Here is a 20,029-nt window from a genome sequence, read left to right as displayed (position 1 = left end):
AACAAACAAAACCAACCAACGAAAAAAACCAAGATTCATTGCTTTTGATCTATTATAGCAATGAAATGGCATTTTATCATCTCTTAGATATCTGGGAAAGGGAGCATGAATTTCTTCCACAATATAAGAAGTACAGGGAGTTTTAGTAGTATATTTAGGATACAGTTTAAGAATGGACTTAAGCTATTTTTTGTGGAAAGAATGGCAAGAATTCCCTTTTTATTGGGGAGGGAATAAAAATCTGCTGATCCCACTGGCTGATGTAACAACAGCTCTGAGGAAAGCAACTGACTGAAAGGTAGTGTAAGGAAAACTGCATTCAAAGTTCAAAAAAGACTTTTGTCAAGGCTTGTGAAACTAGGTTAAAGTTCTTTTTTGGAAATAAAAAAAGAGCATTGGCTAGAGGTTCAAATGTCGCTGCTGATTGGAAAAACACACGAAAGTGAGCTGTAAATTTTTATCCTTTTCAATATTGAAGACAGTGACCAGCAAAGGAAGATAATTTAGGCTTGGACTCTTTGTTAAAACTTGCCATCAGGAATTTCCAGGCAAGCCTTTAATAAGTCCAAATGATCATGAAATGCTTTAAGAAAATCTAAACAATTCTCTTATATTAGTAGGAATATCGTTCCAAAAAGACCTAATTACAGTACAGCTGAACACTTAAAAAGAAAAAAACCCCAAATAATATTTTTGCATTTTTAAAGCAATTTCTACTATTTGCATATGGGAAATATATATAGTTTTTCTTTTTTTTTTCCAGAATCCAGTACACTCTTCAGTAAAATACTCTTAGGAACACAGCAGTGATAGTTTAGAAACAATCTATACCCTGTAGAGCAAAATCAGTCTTTGATGTTAGTAATTACAATAAAATGTTAAGAGCTCTAGTTAAAAGAAATCATAGCTAAGTACCTTTTTAATTAGTCATTTCTTGGCAGGCATCATGTATCTCCCTTAAAATTCAGTTTCTTTTGAACACAACACACTGATAGAACGTACTATAGTTTTAAGTCAGTCTAGAGACTTCTATTATAATTTCCAATGACAGACTCTAGCTCAACTCTTGTTTAAGTTGCTTTTACTATTACAAGATGAACGAGAAGAGGAATTGCTGAGAATAAGGCTCTCATTGCATTGGCCAAAACTCCAGATGTAGCTGATGGCAAGCTGACTACTGAAGTGTGACTGTTTCCCAAATTGAAGAGAGATCATTTGTCTTGCTTTATACCCAAGAAAATTATCCGGAGAAGTTATGAGCAAAACAGTCTAGCACAAAAGAGGATTATTCTTTTCTTGCGAACTGTGACACGGTGGAGAACGGTGTGGGCACAAAGAAGTGCTACAAACACTCTTATTTCTGCAAAATTCAAATGTGAAACGACTAGATATAGAGAACCACACACTGTTCAGCACGAGAACTAAGAAATCTGCAATTTAACAAGCCTTAAGTTTTGTAATGCAGACTTTCACTGATGGAGAACTGACTATACAACCTCCTTGATCTCTGGAATTGTCTCAGTCCAGCCTTGCAAAATGCTCACAGTGAAACTGCAAGAGAAATGCATCTGTCATCCACTAGGCAGGTACTAGAACAAGTAATTCTGCGAGCTGCAGTGTTAACGAAGACAAGTGCCAGATGCATTTGAACTGTAAGACTTCCATTTCTTCGTGGATTCTCTGAAATCTAATCTGGTGGTTGGCTCATATGGCAAAGACCTACCTCAGAGACCTCAACCAAACTTGATCTGTTGGCCAAACAGTACACAAGATTAAAGGAGGGCTGACAGAGAATGGTTTTATCCATTAGATATTTCAGGGAATCACTTGCTTCAGTCTAAAAATCCCTTCCTCTAAAAAGGTGTTTGACAACCACAAAATAAACCAATTTCTTTGTAACTGGGAGTCCTTGTATACCTGATAAATTATTCACAATTCTGGGAGCAATTATTTAATTAATATTTTCCTTATATTAAAGCCCTTGCATTTAGAATCACCTTCCTCTCTGCTCTTTGTCCACAAGACATCCTGGAATCGGGAACAATGTATTTCTGTAGTGATGGACTACAGATAGACTTTAGAAGACAGTGCTATGTCAATCCGCACTATCCATTTGCTCAACCTATTTGTTTGAAACAATTCATCTGAATCTTTAAGAGCTTCCTGAGCAATAAGAGGAGGAAATGTTTGCTTTCCTATATGGACTGGCCTATTTTTATTGGATTGCCTTTCATTTTGAGATTCCTTTGGATGGGACACAAAATAAAAAAGCATCAACAGAATATTTTCTGATTTTAAGCCCTGTAGGCCATCTTCTGCAGCCCTTTATTATCTGGGAGCCCTCCTGATTTCAGTAAGGTTCCTCTGAGTAATATATATTTTGTTGGCATTTCCTGAGTCAGTAAGAGAACTGAAAGACAAGGGAAGCATTTCTGTTCATTTTGCTTTCCATTTTAAACATGTTTATAAGTTAGCCAGAGTTCACTTGAATAAGAACAGGATTCTGATTCACTGGAATAAAGTATGTCACTGAAATAAAAAATAAATAATAAAAAAAAAGGCTTCAGGGTGACCTATTTGAAAGGCTAGAGGCCTTGAAAATTTTTCTAAAGCAGAAGTCCAGCTAGTTATATAGACCTCAAAACAGCAGCTTTAACAGTGTTCTTTGGAGGGTAAGAAGGAGGAATCTTGTACTTTCGCATGGACCTAGAAATTGCTATGAAGAGCACAATTTACATACATAAACAACCACAAAGCTGTTTTAAATTCTCAAGACCTTTCACAGGGTGGACCTTACAGGGACGGGATATAGTGACTGAGAAACTGAAACAACATTATAAAAACTGCCTGCGGAACAGCTTGCAAAGTATCTGTCAAAATAACCAGCTTCATCAAGAGAACTCTTTTGACTGTGGTTTCAGTTTTGATGCATTACTGTAATAAAAACTACTGTCATCACAAGTGTAACACAATGCTTCCTAGTGACTTCAGAGCAGGACAGACCAGAACACTTGAAAACAATTTCATTGAAATAAAGATCAGTATTTGTAACTCAAAGCCAACAGACAAGGCAAAAGGATAACCTCATTAAAATCTGTACAGGGTTCTTCTTGTAACTATTCTGCTTGACACTTGTTCACGATTTATTTGATGATAATGATTGATTTTCAATGGCTTGATCTCTTTGAAATAGAAAAGCTATACAGGCAAAGAGTTAGCTGCATGCAATAACCTGAATGCAAAAGGATGTCTTAATTTCATTATGCTACTGTTTTTAGCCAGACTTCCAAGTATGTGGTGAAAAATTTGCTAAGAATAGTAATAAGCTGTTACTCTGACAATTGTGCACAGAATTGCCCTTTAAAAAAGTGTGTCACCATTCAAAACTGAATACACCAACTAAAATAAAGCCGTATGTGTATCATTTCCCAACCTGCATAGAATTGATCTGTACTGAACGTTCAAAGCACTCCACACATTCCCTGAATTCCCGGTTGCGGAGATGGAGGAGGCCTTTGGAGCGCTGGGCACGGGCGCTGCGGTGCCTGGAGAGCTCCCAGGCCTTGTCGTAATACTGGTGGTCTTTAAGAACATCACCAAGCAAACAATATAATCCTGGTGTTTCCTTTTTCTCTAACTCCCGCCTGAGTATTTCTTCTGCCTGTTAAAGAACAAAGAGAAATCAGTACATAATGGGACAATTTATTTTCAACCAATCACCTACCTGAACAAATATCACTTTTAGCACCCTGCAACCACCAGTTGAGGATTACGAAGCAGGGATAATAAGGAAACAGAATACTGACAACACAGCATGAAGGATGAAGTTTAGAGAGAATCTGGTTCCAAACTGTTTTGAAAAAAACCCAACACTTCAACATCAGCATAATATGGTGGCTTTTGGTTTAATGCACCAAGGAAAATGTACCCATGATACCAAGAAGCAGCTTGCTCCTCGTTTTCTATCGGAGGTATATGTTCTGTCCCAAGAGCAAATATCAGCCCTGGACATCCAACCTACACCTACTTCACAGTAATGCAGTACAAGCACCATTAAGGTATGTGCAATCTGAATAGTTTACCAATTGTGGGTTTTATATATCCTAATAAGTACTTTTGCAATAATTGACACTACTCTTTTTCTTTAATTGCTTTTTTTCTGAAAATAATTATTGCCATTTATTATGTCTGAAGACCCATCCACTTTCATACAGTTACTTTTGGAAATGCTAATGTTTCGCATAGATGCAGAAGTTACACATTTGTATCTAAATGTTTGAGATACAATATATTTAACATTAAAGAAAAGAAGATACAAGCTGAGTCTCCCAGACATCTATTATGGGCTGTAACCAACTATCACAAGGTTTTTATCTCAGGGTCACTATCTTGCTCTAACAATAAAATTATTGTTTCTCTTTTAAACAAGAGACAGTCTGCTTTCTGTGGCTTTTTGAAAAGATAAATACACTGGACAGATGATCTGTTGTTCAGACCGAACTCTTACCTCAGTCCCCTGCTGCAAAAATGTAACATACATAATTCAGCTCAGTATAATTTTTCTATTAGAAAAGATCTATTTGAACCATCTGAACCAAGAAAGATCCAACACAGCCTGCCACAGAATTGAAGTTTGACATTGTAACACTAGTCATTCTTCTACCATAGCTCATTTATTTAAAAGAAAAGCTGAGTTCACCTCTGCATTTAAATTATTACTACTTTTCTTGTCTATAAGAACTGTTCTTTGCCCTTCCAATAGTCTCTAGAGAATCAAAGTCTTACTCCTCTTCCTCCAATTAGGAAAATGCATTCATCCTGTCTGAAAATGATCTTTAGAAAAATTACTTTATTTGTCTCAAAATATGTAATGAATAGTAATTTTAACACTTTACTTTTACTATAATTTTTGTTAAACAAGCTAACAGTAAAGTCTACTGAAGTGCACAAATGTGAAGAAGGGATGTATTGTTTAGGTTTCTAAAAGAATCTTAAACTAGTAAAAATGGATCCCCTTAAGAAGAATATTAGTGGCTGAATATTAGTAAAATAACTTAATGGCAAACATTTTTAAATGCCTATGTAACAGTTCTCCAAAGAAAGTCAAAGAAACTATTACTTAAAATTTAGAATTAGCCTAGTCAGAACACTAGAAAACCTCACCTAACAAGACGACTGCACTTGCAAAGGGTTTGGTTAAAGGGCGATTTACTTCCCCTTCCCTGCCTCCATTAGTTGCCATGACATATTAGTAATAGATCTTGCAGATTATTTTTTTTTTCTAGAGCAGAAAGAACTGGGTGCTTTATTATTGCAGTAATCACACTAGGCGCCAAAAGGTAAGGGTTTTTTCCCCCCCTTCAGATAAAGAAAAAAAAGACTGAAATGTTGCTGTGTAAATGGCAGCTGTGAGGTGAAAAGTGCATTGTGTGCTGCTGCTTTACCTCTTCCTCTGCAGGGCACTCCCAAATTCAGATTGCTATTCTGTGGCAGTGCCTAGTACTAATCATACACCCAACCAGAAAGCCAACTGTTCGCTAATTGTATTTCACATTTAAGAGCATAAAACCATCATGTTGTGGTCTAAGCTTACAAGAATTCATTGCCAGCACAAATACTTCAGTGAACAGATAAAACTGAGCATTAAATAAGCAGAAGTCTTTAGTTTTTCTTCACCTGAGTAGTTCACCTGGCATGTTACAAACCTTTTTATTACTTAAGTCATTAAAGGTTAATACAAAGGATTATAACTACAAACTAAAAAACCCCTGTAAGCTCAAAACATTTGTCATGTTTTCTACAAAATGAGATAATACTTTAAAATTGGATTTCTCATTTTGACCAAGTTTTTGTGAAGAAAAATATTCCTAACTTTGTAGTAAACTATTTTCAAGAATGCACATTTAACCTTTGATAATAACCCTGCTTCTACAAAACCACAAATCTTAATAGCAAAAAATATTAGAGAAGCATTTTCCACACAGCTCATGCAATGTATATAAAAGAAATATAACTAAAGATTTATTCTTACCCATTAAACAGGTATTAATGATTACATTGCATGCTTTATAGCTAAAAATTACATCTAAATTAAATAAGTTTTGATAAGAAAATTATCAATTAAATACTATCTAAAAAGAAAAGAAGTGAAGCTGTATAGCCCTTAACTGATTGAAATAGATGCAATTATAACAACACTGCTTTTCATGGAATGGTCTGCACTGGAATGGATGAAATTCAATACTCAGCTCAAAAGTCAGTTGATGTAAACATAAGAAAGATTTAGGCTGTTATCTTGGTTTCTGGACTAGTACAGTTGGTAAGGGAATTAAACAGGTAATGCTTCACAAAAATCCCCAAACAGTAATGAGGGTTCTGTTCTAAATAAAAGGTGGTGCCTTTTTATTACTCACTACAGAGACTCCTGGAAACCAAGTTCAAGATTCATCCTGCATTTGGCTTCCCAACCATAAACTTCCACTTGCTGTCCCACCCACATGTTCCCATGCTTTTATTTTATTTGTTTCCTAAAAGACCCTATTAGACTCACTCTTCACAGATCTACCAGTGATTCTGATAAATAATAGAAAAAAATCTATTACTTGACAATTCATTCCTTTGCTAGGTCAAGCATCTCCTAGAACACTTTCACCTTTTCTGCTTATCTGCTATTTACCAGGCTACTAGAGAAGTAGCTCGAAGAAGCAGAAAAGGGGAGCATGGAAAGAGGTAGCTGAGAGAAAAGGAAAGCTCTCCAGTTTTCATTTCATCTTCCCTGTAACTTCATGTATGACCTTGGGCAAGCCATTTACTCCTCTTTCTCAATTTCATAGCTACATATCAGAGTGCTTACCTGCCTTCTATGTCTGTTATGATATGCAGTGGAAATCAATCAAGTTCTTGAATGAGCTCATGCCCTAATCAATAAAGTAGTACTTGACTTTGCATCTGGGAAGCATTTCCTGAATTTAAAGGTGAGCTTCTAAGATCATAATGTAATTATGTTGCCTCACTCAAATGTTTCGAGATCTCTGTCATGCCACGACAAGAAAATTAACTCTGTAGAACATGGATTACTGGCTATGTTGGTCTAAAACCAGACCGTGTACCGTGCTGTTTACTCTGAGGACATGATGGAACAGGGATAGGGCTGAAAACAGTGTTGTAAGATGAAATACCAAGCTGATGCTGAAAGGTAGATCTCATGAATTTATCAAAGGTCAGCAGCTACCATGCACTGTAGCTCCTGCAAGGGAGAAAAGCTTCACTTCAGTTGGAAGAACTGAAAATTCCTGTCTCTGGATCATCCTTTCTTTTTTCATTAGCAGGGAAACAGTACCGTTTTTAGTGTATTGTCCATATTGTCCAACCAAGAGGCTGAAATGACCTCTTACACTTTAATCAAATAAAGGTGTTTGATGCAAACAATACTCTTGAGATCTCTGGGTGCCCTTCACAGTTAGGAGGAGGAAGATGGACCAGTCCTCAATACACATATGGAGAAGTGTCTCCTTTTACAAGTCTGTTGAAGGAATACGGTGAGTCAAAGACTGGAATGAGAAAGCCACAGCAACTATCAACATACTGTGTATTCATATTTTATAATACTTCTTTTGTTCTGTGCACTGTTTAGCTCATCAGTTGGCACTCCATTACTCTTCTGTTGACTCATGTTATGGTATCAGTTTCTACTAATTTTGCTCAGATTATTAAACGAGTACAGAGCTATATCTAGTAACAGTAAAAGATCCACAAAAAAGTTTGCTAAATGTTAGTGGCATCTTACTCTGCAAAATTTGTACTGCTACATGGCCCTGTTATAACTGAGTGAATTATGTATTTCCCAAGTCCATGATGTGGAGCTTTGCACAGCCTTATCTACATGCTCTGTCTCTTTGTCAGTGCATAATTCAGAAGTAGGAGGAAGAATGTATTTGATGTGTGAGTACTGAAATGCATTGATATCGCAGATATATGGCTGTTTTATTAGACTTTTCAGTATACAAATTCAGGTTTTTTATATAAAAGCATTTGTGCGTGAAAAACACGCATAAGTATTTAATAGCATTTGGGTTTTGGGGGTAAATATATGTTAAGTTATTTAATGGCAAAGAACATTCACTGAAAAACAATTGCTCTAGTAGATTTTTGTGCATTTCTAAAGGAATAACATTTTTAATAAATATAAAGAGTTCATGCTCTGAAAGCTTTCTGATGAGAAGCACAGATAGTTCTTCCTTTTAGTGTACAACTAAACATTTCTAATTTTTTGGCTTTTTTGACCTGAAGCTAGCTTTTTTTCCCAGCACTATTGTTACTTAGTACTTACATAGCATTTTCTGTTTTTCAAAGCAAGGCACAAACCCTCATTTTGAAAGCATTTCTAAGCAGTTTCCTGTGTCAGATATCCTGGCCTATTCTCTGAGTGTCATTTTCATAACTCCCTAAGGGCAGTTTGTGAATGTAACTGGGACAGAATGCATTTCCAGGAAATGGAAAATATTGACCTCTTATTTCTCCACTGTACTGAAAAGATTGGGATATTAGCATACTATCCCCAAGGCATGCATAATGTGACACAGAATTTGCCAGCAAGGCGTATCTGCCAGTTTATAATGACCAAAATCCGGGGATTGGTACATGGTAATTAGAAAAAATACGTTAAGTATGAGAAATTCTACATTTTTTCCCATTAACTTAAGTTATAGCTCTCTGTTCTGTAAGCTTAAATTAGTTTAAGCAGTCTTTGTGCTTATGGTATCATGAAGACACACGCATATTTATGTATTTAATGTTACCGTATATCAAGCAGAAGGAAAGAATAGAAAAAAATCATATTTTTGTCTGAAAGTAAGTATTTCTAAAAGCTGTATAAATCTGAAAACAATGTTTGATAGCATAAGTTCCCGTTACAGTCTTTCTGTGACAGACTGCATTAGAAAGAGAACACAGCTAAAGTTACACACAAGTAGGCATTGCTTCCAGGTATCATTTTCTAAAATCTTCCTACCATTGCTCTAATAGTACCAGCAAAATAATCAACAATAGGGCTGCTACAGCCTGCTACCAGCATTTTAAAACAATTCTTTCACTGATATAGAGTTAGGTGATGGCTTTGGACTGTCTTTGTCTAGATCTGATCACACATAGCTGCGGCAGTGTTAAAAAAATGGAGAAGTTCAAGAAAACATCAGCATAGGCTTAGCAAAATAAAGCCCTTTAATCTTACACACCACTTTTGTCTCAAATGTTTAATTCTGTAATTAGAATATATTAACATTAGGTAAATAAATAATCAAACACCGATGCCGTTCTATTAAAAAACTACAGTTAATAGTTAGAAATCAAGGGGTAAAGAAAACTAAAACCAACCCCTCCAGACAAAGCTCTAACACCTCACTGTGAATGACTGCTACAGCCTTCTGAAAATGCCCACATTACACCTTGCTGTTCATCCATAGCTGTTTATTTAATTTTCCTTAAAAATTTTCAAGAATCACCTTCACAATCTCCTTGCTTCTGAAGTTATTTCTTATTTACCAGCTTCTACTTCATGTGGTCGTTACCTCCGTTCTTTTTTTTAGCATCCACAAGTTATGACAGACTCGTATATCCTGTGTCTATTTTTCCTAAACAGGCTTCCATCATGATAACCCTGTAGTAGCGAGTATCATTAATGATTTCACAGCCAAGCCAGACAGTTCTTCATACTTTGAATCCCATTTCAAGACAGGATCTTAGCTGTAAAAATATTTTTTTTTACCTTTCCATGCTGTCCTGCTCTTTCATAGCAGATTACTGCATCTTCCCACATTTCCAGCTCCTCAAATATCTGTAAGGCAGAACTGGTGCATCCCAGCTCAAAGAGTAAGCTTGCAAGCTGACGCTGGAAAGGTAAGAAATTCCAGGTAACTGAGAATAGGTAAGTAAGTACTATTTACATTTTAAAAACATGTTAGAGGCATTTCTGACATCAACAAGAAGCAGAGAATATGGAATTATTCTCTTGAAACTTCAAGCTGGAGCCTCAAACAACGTATATACATAACACCACTCCCCATCCCCCCATCAACGGAACAATAATTGTCTTAATGTGACTTTTGTTCATGTCAGTAGCTTAATTACTTTGAACTAGTTTATAATATAAGGCAAGAAATGGAAACAGACATGGCAAGGATAAATTGACGGAGCTGAACTTCAAGCCCTGAATGAGGTGCACGGCCCATATGGCTGGAAGGCAGCTGCAGCAGAATGTTGGGAATGCTGAAAGTGGGAAACAGAGGCTGAAGGGTGGCATTAAAGCCTCTTCTAGCAATGCTTTGCCATGGTAATCTGTACTTGTGAAAACACACAGATGGAGAGAAACGCTCTGATAAAATTTTATTAGGTACTTGTGAGAAATCAGTGTCCCAAATAGCCACTGTCAAAGGTGTTAGTTTTTAGTCAAATGAACATTGAATTAGAGTTCAGGTTCAACTCCCTAGTTGAGTTTTCCTCACACATAAGTCAGCCTCTTTGTTATTTCAAATTCAGCTATTATTTCAGTGTACTTATGAAAATACAAGAGTAATATTTTCAATTTAAAAACAAACAAGGTATGTTTTCATGACTTTGAAAAGTTGTCTTTGGTCTTTTGTTTATTTTTAATAGGAGAGTAAAATTGCATACAGGTTTTCATCTTTGGAGAAAGGATGGCTTATATTTACTATGTATGACAGCTATACAATTTGGTTTGCAAAAATAAATGGGAGCATTCTGTATAAGGATAACTAATTATGCTATGAGATCCCCATACAGCAAAACTCTGCAGTGTTTCTGGTGATCCTGGATTCCCTGAAGTTCTCCACAGATGTCATGAAATTCTCTTTATAGGTTTGGTTCAGTATCTGCTACAAACCCAAGGAGTTACCCTAAGGGAATGTACTGATAGTCAAAGAATTAAGGACTGGCTACCCTTATTTGGCATAAATATGTAACAAACTCTGAAAATCTTAACAAAGTAATTATTTGTTAGCCTGATATGAATAGCTTTAGGAAAAACCTGTATTTGCCAGTGTCTGGACCTAAATCTCATCTATGTTTTACTAAATTTACTCAGTCAAATTTGGTAAAATTTATATAGGCAATACCCCTTCATTAGTATGACTAGAAGACTGCAGCCATCTTCCATTATAAATCCCTGTTTTAGTATTTCTATCTTTGGCTTGGAAAATTGGCTTGAACTGAAAAGTGCCACTCTGACAACTGGAAATGAAAACACATTTGCTACTTTTATTGCAAGCGCCTGTTGAAAGGTTGTGTGGAATAATTTGAGAATCCTAGGAGAAGATGTGATTGGTTAAAGCAACATGCACTGAGGTTAGAAATCCAAAAAAAAGAGTAAAACACCATTCAAAGTAAACAATGTTAACACCTTTGGAGGTATGCAATGCAAAGAGTTTTCTTAAGTTTGTTAACTATAACATCATCAGATAAAGCTCTAATGTGTAGATTTCTGTTCTAGAAAATTTATTGTCAAGATAAACAATGTAGTTTTGGGAAAAAAAAATCCTGTCAACGCTAGTGAAAAAGGGCATGTCTCAAAACCAAAAGCTTTCTCAGCTCAAGGAGCTCTTCAGTGTACTTTTAACTCCTAATTTGACGACTTTGACCATGATCCACTTCCTGAAAAAAGCCCAGAGTGAGTGATGATTAAAAGATGAGAAAGATGCCAGTAGCATAAGTAAACCAGTAATAAACAGTAAGACAGTAGCAAGATTATTTTTACAGGAGATATGTGGGAGCTTGTAAGTTTTAGTCCATTTTTTATTAGAGGAAAAAGAAAAGCGAAGAAGTATCGCACGACAAACAATTGCTTCTGTGAATGACAGAACAAGACATCTGAAAGCAAAACACTGTAGAACTTGATTTCTTTCCAGAAAAACCTGGTGCGTTGTCAGGTTACGTCTATATTTCAACAGTGTTTCAACTCAAGACCATATCACACTCTCTTGACTTTGGAGTCATACAGTATCAAAAAATAGTAAGAACCACAGAGTTAAGTAAAGCTTGAAATGGGATTGCTTCACACCTGTATGGCCCAATGTGGAGGCACCTGACAACAATAGAAAATCTTCATGCGTTCAGACACAGACGTATTTGCATCTTCAAACTGGTCTGCAAGTGCCTGTAAATGCAAAGTATATTCTGATTTAGTATTTAGAGATTTTAACAACCTAAAAAAAATTATAAAATTCAAAGCATTCAGGATTTTAGGCATTCTTGACATAATGGAGAAATTATATTAAAGATAAATTCCAGTAAGCTTACACCATAATATGCTACAAGTCTTTTTATTATCCCATGTAAGAAAATGTAATAAAAATTTATGTAGAACCTCTTTATTACAGCTAATAATAAATAAAGAAAAGCTTTGAAGAGATTCAAATTTCAAAGTGATTGTAACAGGAATAAGAATCAAATTTACAATCCCAAACAAATGCTTGCAGAGTAAAACTGTATCAAATATTGAAGTGACCTTGCCTGATGAATTTCAATCCTTTAGCTAGTTTTTTCCTAAGACAGTATTGACATGCTTCAGGCATGGACTTTCTTATTAAAAAGAGAAAGACAAACATATTATATTATAGCAGACCATGCTTTTGGAAACACAGTTCTAATACAGAATAAATTATTGTGACTTGGAGTACAATTGATTTCAGGCTTTTTTTTTTTCTCTTCTGGTGGAGCTTTTGATTGTTGAAATGTTTTCTTCTTAAATCCTTTGAAAGAGAACGGTGTCTTTTGCATAGTAAATGTGCAGCACCTTCAGTACCATTTTTTTCTCTGAAAATCCACTACTATGAAGTTATTTCAATAAAAATTCAATAGCAAGAAAAATAAACTTTTAAAGGTACCTATAGCTGGAAAGTTGGTCAGAAATTTTAAGATAAGGGAGAAAAACTTTTCAAATGCCAGTTGTCACTAAACTAGCAAATTCAAGGCCAGAGGTATAAATAAGGGAATATTAAATTGCTTGCCTTCCCATGATTCATCTATCCAAGTATCGCGTATAACTCAGTCAGAGATTTATAGAAGGAGCTAAACAGGTTCTCAGAATCTTCTCAGCACGGAAAATGAATGCACAGATTCCCAAACAAAAGGAAAAATTGGATAGGATGACTTCGTTCTCTTTCTAAATCCAACTGTTGGCTACCCAACCTATATCAATAATGCAAATATTAGTTGTGTAAAGTTAGTTATCAGTTACGTGATTTAAACTGCTAAACATCTTGCAAGTGCTATTAATATTAATGGGATTTATTAGGTGTCTTCATTCTTTTAGTAAGAAAAAAGTCACAACATGCAGCAATAATCTAGGCTTTAAATCCATGCTTAACCTCACAAATTTAAATACTAATTTTAGTATTTAAAACATTCAATCTTATTGACATTTTCTCTCATAAAATTATCTCCAGAGACCTGATCCTAGAGATTATTCAGAAACCTACCCCAAGAAAATGGCTGAGGTGTATTTGTAGTAAGGAAATGGGCAGATTAGTAAAATCACATGCCTTTACACAGTTGCAAGCAATCCAAAAAGAGTCAGATTAAAATAAAACCTTTAAAGTAATATTATTTAATTACACAGTTTACTTGACTACAAACTATATAACAAATCATATTTCACAGTTCCAGTTCTGCTGCAATGTTCTAATGCTATGCAAAAGCACATTTTTCTATATTCTGTTGCAAAAAAAAATTAAACTGAAAAATTGTCCAATTCCTTGGGTAATCATTTTACAAGATCAGACACAGTAATAAATACAGTTGGAAAATTTAAAAATAATAATAATTGCTCTAAGCCTGAGCAGAGCCAGAAAATCCTAAATATGTATTTTTAAAAAGTCACAAAAAAGGCCCCACTTTCTAGCAGCTTTACACATGGAAGGAAAAAGGCTGATTGCCTTTAACAGTAATGAAAACAAGAATTTTCTATGTGTATTCTTTCAAAACAGCATAATCCCTTTTTAAACAGCAGTGTAATTCCCCAAGTACTATTTCAGGGTTTTTTCCTCCCACCCTAGATTGGGCACAGAAGTCTCCTTGATCTGTTCAAGACAAGAGGCCTTCTTGCACTGGATTCAGCACTGTCCACCCCATAGAATTTTCCTAGTAGCTTATTTTGATGGATTCTTCAGTTAAGATGCTCCACCCCTCAAGAGCATAAGTACTCATAGATTATGTTTGTTTTGTGGCTTGTCCTCCGCTATCTTCTATTTTCTTCTCCCCCTAAACAGCTACAGAAACTCAGCAGCAGCTGTCCCTCAGCAAATACTTAAAAGTTTAAAGTTTCTGGGCTGAGAAGAATGCCAGTAGAGGCTTTTTCAGGACAGCCATCTCTGTAGAATTTGCACACAGGTTTAATTTCATTATTAGCACCAGACATCAACCTGAGAATAATGCAGTACTTGCTCCAAGACAGATTATGCGTAGAAAATTTTCCAAAATTTTTCAAGTTTGATGCATTTAAGGCTGTTATTCCCTTTAAAAGCATGAGCAAATAAACTGTTTTTTAAAACAAAGGTTGTGTCCATTTTCTAGCAAAAGGTGGAACTTGCTTGTAACCTTTAATAAAGATCTGACTGATCTCGTGCCAGAAACCATCTCTTCTGGTGTACTGTGATCTTTCCTGCCTGCCCCCATGAGGCATTACAATAAAGTGTTACATAGAACAAGTTACGTCAAACATTTGTGTTTTGTAATATATAAAAGGTATATATATTCTTTGACAGATGTAGTTCTTCCCTCAGAAAAGCCACAAACAGAAGGGGATAGTCACGCTGAACCCTTTAGTTTAATAACTTTTATATGCAGTATTTCATTGTTAGTTTAGATATGATACTCATAAACATACATGCCTCTCTATGACCCATTTAATCTATTCTGTATTACAACTGGAACGCCCTGCTTAAAAAGATTCATCTATTGGAAACATCCTGTACTTTTTCTGTTGCTGGCAGACTTTAGTATTCCTACCATATAACACATATTTGCATTTTGCTTATGGCAAATTGCACAATAGTATATATATCTACAGGCAATAAAAAACCCCACAAGTTGCTTGTAAGTAGCACAAAAAGCCTCATTCAAGCTTTAGCACAAAACATATTGTAAGTAAACAGACTATAAATAAATATTCAAACAAAACATTTATATATGGCCAAAAAAATAATTAGAACTTAGGAGTTAGATTAATTTTTGAATTTCACATTTCTGAATAATGTAAACACGAAATACTTAAAGAATTTCAGAGGAGAAGTTCTTAAGCCCATGTTATTAATTGCAAGCATGTAAATATTTTCAGCTTCCTCCTGCCTAAGGTAAAGACTGGATGTCATTCTGTTACACAGATAGAAATCTCAAGGAAAAAACACAACACAAAACAAAATGTGATGCATTCAGGTAACTCAGTGCAGTTTTTTACTGGCAATCATACCAAGCATAATTCTTTCATGTTACTTAGGTGTCCTTAGATGCCTGTAAGGAGAAAAAAAATACTGTCTAGATACTCAGCTCCTCTAATCGCTCACAGCTCTTTCTGCACTATTAGAAATAGCCAACCTTTTTGTTTTGTTTTTTGTTTGTTTGTTTTTGTTACACCAGCAAAGTGCTCTTTGGCTGAAATCTGTTTTTCAACTATTCTTACCAAGTTGCAAATCTCAAGATCATCTTTAGTTATTTGGTGAAGGGCACAGGAATATGAAGAGAGTAGATTGACAACTTCAGTCTATTTTGTCTTGAATTCTATCAGAATGTCTTAGGTAACATCTTGGGACACCCACTGTTTTCCCTTCTTAAAAAAAGAAATAAAAATCTTTTCCCTAAGAATAGCTTCCCTACACAGTGAAATCTTGACTGATACCCAGTAGATTCAGTTGAAAAATTACTTGGCAGGAAATACACATTCTTCCAGTAGCTAAGCCTGACCCAGCAACCATACAGTATATAATGGTAAGTACATCAGAAATATGACACACAGGCAAAGTGTTTATACTTCAGCTATCCCAATGAAAGGCAATCACATGTAAAGAAGTCTGTTTTCAATATATGTATTTTCTTGAAAGACATCCAATCTAGCCTCACGTGTTCCTGGAAAGCTCTCTATACATCAGGGAAAATCAAACAAACCTATCGTTCTCTGTTAATGATTTATCTACTCACCAAAGAGGAAAATAAGCATCTTCAGCAACAACTGGCTTGAAATCAGTTCAATTTCCAGTAAAAATGAAAACACTCTAAATGTATTAAATAGTCCATGCCTGATTGTATGACATACTCAAATAGAAGCACATCAACACTCAGTTGTTCTTTATCAAAACAGGAGGAATCCACAAAACCACAATTCTTTCCACAATCATATAGCAATATTTGGCACAGCCTGTCTGGTACACAACTAATACAGAAACCAAACCAAAATAAAATTTTCACTCAGCTGGAAGGCGTTTTACGGTCCTGCCAGTCACTTGCACCAAACAGGTTGAGGGTCAGAGACTGGACTACAGGTCTTCTGCTACTTCACAGAAGAGCAACTACAACTTAACAGGGACTCAGGATACTAAAAATCTTGCCCAACAAACCCATGGGCTGTAGAAACAAAATATCAACTGGTGTAACATGTATACCCATCAATCCTTTAATAGTCTTCAATTACTTAACCTAGGACACTCAGCTGCAAGTTTGAATGGCACCAGCCTTGCACTGGAGGCGATTTTCTTGTAGGTCTGTAGGAGGAGGTAGCACAGTGCTGACAAAGGAACAGATGCATTTTGCTTTCAGCTGCCTCTTTTTACTTGAGATACCCCAACCTTGGCCAGAGGGAGAGGTCTAAAGCACAAACTGACTCCTCCACCAGCAGCTGCCACTGCCTGCTTCCTGCTACCAGTTTTTTCCAGGGGAAGAGAAGAACCTGAGCCCATGAGTCTGCTGGGCCTCTGACCATTCATCCAGTCCTCAGTCTGCACCTTTAATGGAGAACTAGAGGGAAGAAAGCAGATTTCAGACCAGAGGAATTGACCTGGCAAGGTGCAGTGCTTAAAGCACTCCTGAAGGAGTTGAAGATTGCATTGTGATTCGGCATTCTGTAACTTTTAAGTGTCTGAACTTGCAACATTAATAATGATTATGTTTGCACGCATTTTACATGGGGAAAACAGATAAAACGAGAGATGAAGTGTTCTTTGGTAGAATCATTTACTGAATGTTTCTATTTCTAGGCAACTTCAATGTTTGTGCAGATCTGCATCTGGAAAAATGGGCGGGTGTAGCACAGCAATGTGCATAATAGCTACAAACAACAATATTTATGCCATTTAAAATCTAGTTTCAGGCATGGTAGGTCGTATTGTTTGCCCAAGTCTTATCACAAAACTGCAGTGCTATAATTTACCACATCCAGATAGACAGCAATACTGTGAAGAAACTGGGTAACTGCAAAAGCAAATGGAAATATTGAAAAGAGTCAATATATCACAGAACTCTCCATACACTGATCCAAATGATTATTTGATTCAATGGTCTTTAAATCAGTTTGGAAAGTTCAGAAGCCAAATATATTCCTTAATTCATAATGATAAATGGAACAGGAACTAAATCAGTTAGGCCAGCAGTTCTCTAGTTAGAAGCTACATTCAGCCCACACTATTGCAGTTTGTTCCCAGTATAACAGTTTCCAATCAACTGATTCTTTACATACCAGATTCCCAAAATTTCCTACCTCTGAACATTTAGAAGCCACATACAATTACTGTTTTAAATAATTTTTTTAATAACCCTCCCCTCGCTGTAACTTACTGAAGAGCTAGGCCCTTGGCAGGATGGAAATCCTTTTGGTAGAAACACAGAAAAAGCAGTTGTCACTCCCTACTATAGCATGATAGTTACCAACTTATTTCAAAGCATGAACATTTTCATTCTTGCAATTAGTTCTTGGTTTTGTAAATGATACAACCATTTAATCTAAAAAAAGAAAGTAACATTTTCCCCTCATTAATGACACAATAGTCCATTCTCTTCTATTTTATCCTTTCTTCAAACATTATTTTTCTTTACTATTTTTAAATTTATCTCACAAAGATTTGTAACCAGTTTAAGGATCTTTTTTACAAATCCCTTCACCCCACTGTCTGTGAATCCTAGGTCAATGATTATGAATCTCCGCAGCTTATACCTCATCAGTTTTGTCACAGAAACTGATCTGCTGAAATCTTACTCTTAACTGTTGTTCAAGAAACTGCCTGAAGTATTCTCCTTGATTATCTCTGGTGTTGTTCTACATGATAAAAATAAAATGCTTCCAGTGTAATGTTCTCAGACTCTACCATGATTTGGCTATATAACCACTTTTTTGCCCCTACTTTAAAATTTGAGAGTAATTCTTTTCAGCTTTTATCAGATTTCCTTCTGAAAATCTCCTTTGACAACAAATACATTGGCTTCTCTTAAAATCACAGTTGTATGCTGACCTGAGGAAGTGGTTTTTTTTTCCTATCAGAAGAAAAGAAAAGCCTTACTGACAGACTGTTTCTTTTTTATTGGGTGAGTATATACAAGGACAAAAGCAAGGACCCCTAATTCTGGGATTTACTAAATTGGCTTTGACTTATTACTATTCCAACTTCTGCAAGTATTAGAGTACTACTATTTCCATATTCTTTCACTTTGAATACTTTTAAAACCAAAAACATTCTCTAGTCTCTCATTTCCTGCAATGGTTAAAGTAGCACTAAAATACCTTCTGATGGAAGAATTTTTCAGAACAATGCTGGATCCCTTTCAAAATATTAAAAAACACACAGACACAAACACTTCTATCAATAACATTTGTCTCATTGTTATTGCACTGTTTCCCAGGAATTGTTTTTGTATGTCTTAGCTTCATTTCAGTAAATAAGAAGGCCCTATCTACTACATGCACGACTATAAATTAGTCTTTCAAGACTGAATTCATCCTCTACATTTTGAGGAACAGGTCACCCAGGGCCTTGGAACTCCTTGAACTACAGTATCCTACATGGTTAGTGCCTTCTTGTCATGCTGAAAAACTCATTCATTTAGTAGGCTTTGCAGGGGAAGACTAGGAATATATTCCTTGGAGAAAACTGTGGGAGGACAAAGACAACTGCTTTGTTTTATTTAACTGACGTAATTTCTTACCTATAATAAACTGATCACCACTACTGAACTATAACTGCAAAATTATCATCATCAGGGCATTTTACACTTGCTCTGCATATGATTTTATTGTTCTTGAAAACTATTAAAATCTCAAAGGAATGCAAAAATTATTCTGTTTGTCTTTATTTGGCTCTTACAAAACATTTTATGGAGTAAATAGTTTCCATATTTTTAATAGACTACAGCCCTAATCAAGTGAAATCTTCATACAGGCTTGTGTTTTTGAAGATAAAGTATACCTGAGCCAGAAAGAACTGATATGTTTATGTAATTTGAATTAATAAACATCAATATTATTTCAGCCAACAAATAATTTTGGGTTTTTTTTTTATTTGTTTGGTTTGCTGTTGGTTTTTGTTTTGTTTTGTTTTTTTGCATTAGTGACTTCTGTTCCTTTAAAAGACTAATTTTTATCAGCAATGAGAATCAGAATGTCCTTCAATTATAAATAGCCTTCTTTTTTCTTTTTTCTTTTTTTTTAAACCAGGAGGATCCCACGTAAACATGTTTAAGACAATTATATCTTTAGTGAAAAATTCCTGGGTTTTTTAAAATTCAAATGTTAGAGAATGATGAATGGCATTTCTCACATCCTAAAGAAACTAACCTGCCATTGTCTTAAGAGTTTTCTAGATGGAAATGGAAGTGTGATTAGCAAATAAAGCAAATGTACATTACTATACCAGTTAAATAGAATCATAGGCCTTGTAACCAGAAAGACAACTATCAAACTGTGTTTTGCATTTACAAGTTGCTCCTTTCTTACATGTATCTTAGAAACAAACAGGTTCTGATTACACTGTTTTTACAAGAC

At 35.5% G+C, this 20,029-nt stretch overlaps 1 protein-coding gene across 1 annotated transcript in view; it reads right to left on the bottom strand.

Annotated features, from left to right (window-relative positions):
- Positions 1 to 20,029, bottom strand: part of TTC27 (tetratricopeptide repeat domain 27) — a 125,923-nt gene that overhangs the window by 24,139 nt on the left and 81,755 nt on the right. Inside the window, exons 11-13 of the mRNA XM_040612002.1 lie at positions 12,071 to 12,166; positions 9,764 to 9,886; positions 3,434 to 3,661 (exon numbers count right to left, since the gene is read on the bottom strand). Coding sequence (XP_040467936.1) covers positions 3,434 to 3,661; positions 9,764 to 9,886; positions 12,071 to 12,166 — 447 coding nt within the window. The remainder of the gene's footprint in view (positions 1 to 3,433; positions 3,662 to 9,763; positions 9,887 to 12,070; positions 12,167 to 20,029) is intronic.

This window comes from Falco naumanni, chromosome 12 (assembly GCF_017639655.2).
Source record: "Falco naumanni isolate bFalNau1 chromosome 12, bFalNau1.pat, whole genome shotgun sequence".
In the NCBI taxonomy this organism is placed as follows: domain Eukaryota; kingdom Metazoa; phylum Chordata; class Aves; order Falconiformes; family Falconidae; genus Falco; species Falco naumanni.
The sequence above is the reverse complement of the archived record's forward strand: the minus strand, read 5'-3'. Positions and strand labels throughout refer to the sequence as shown.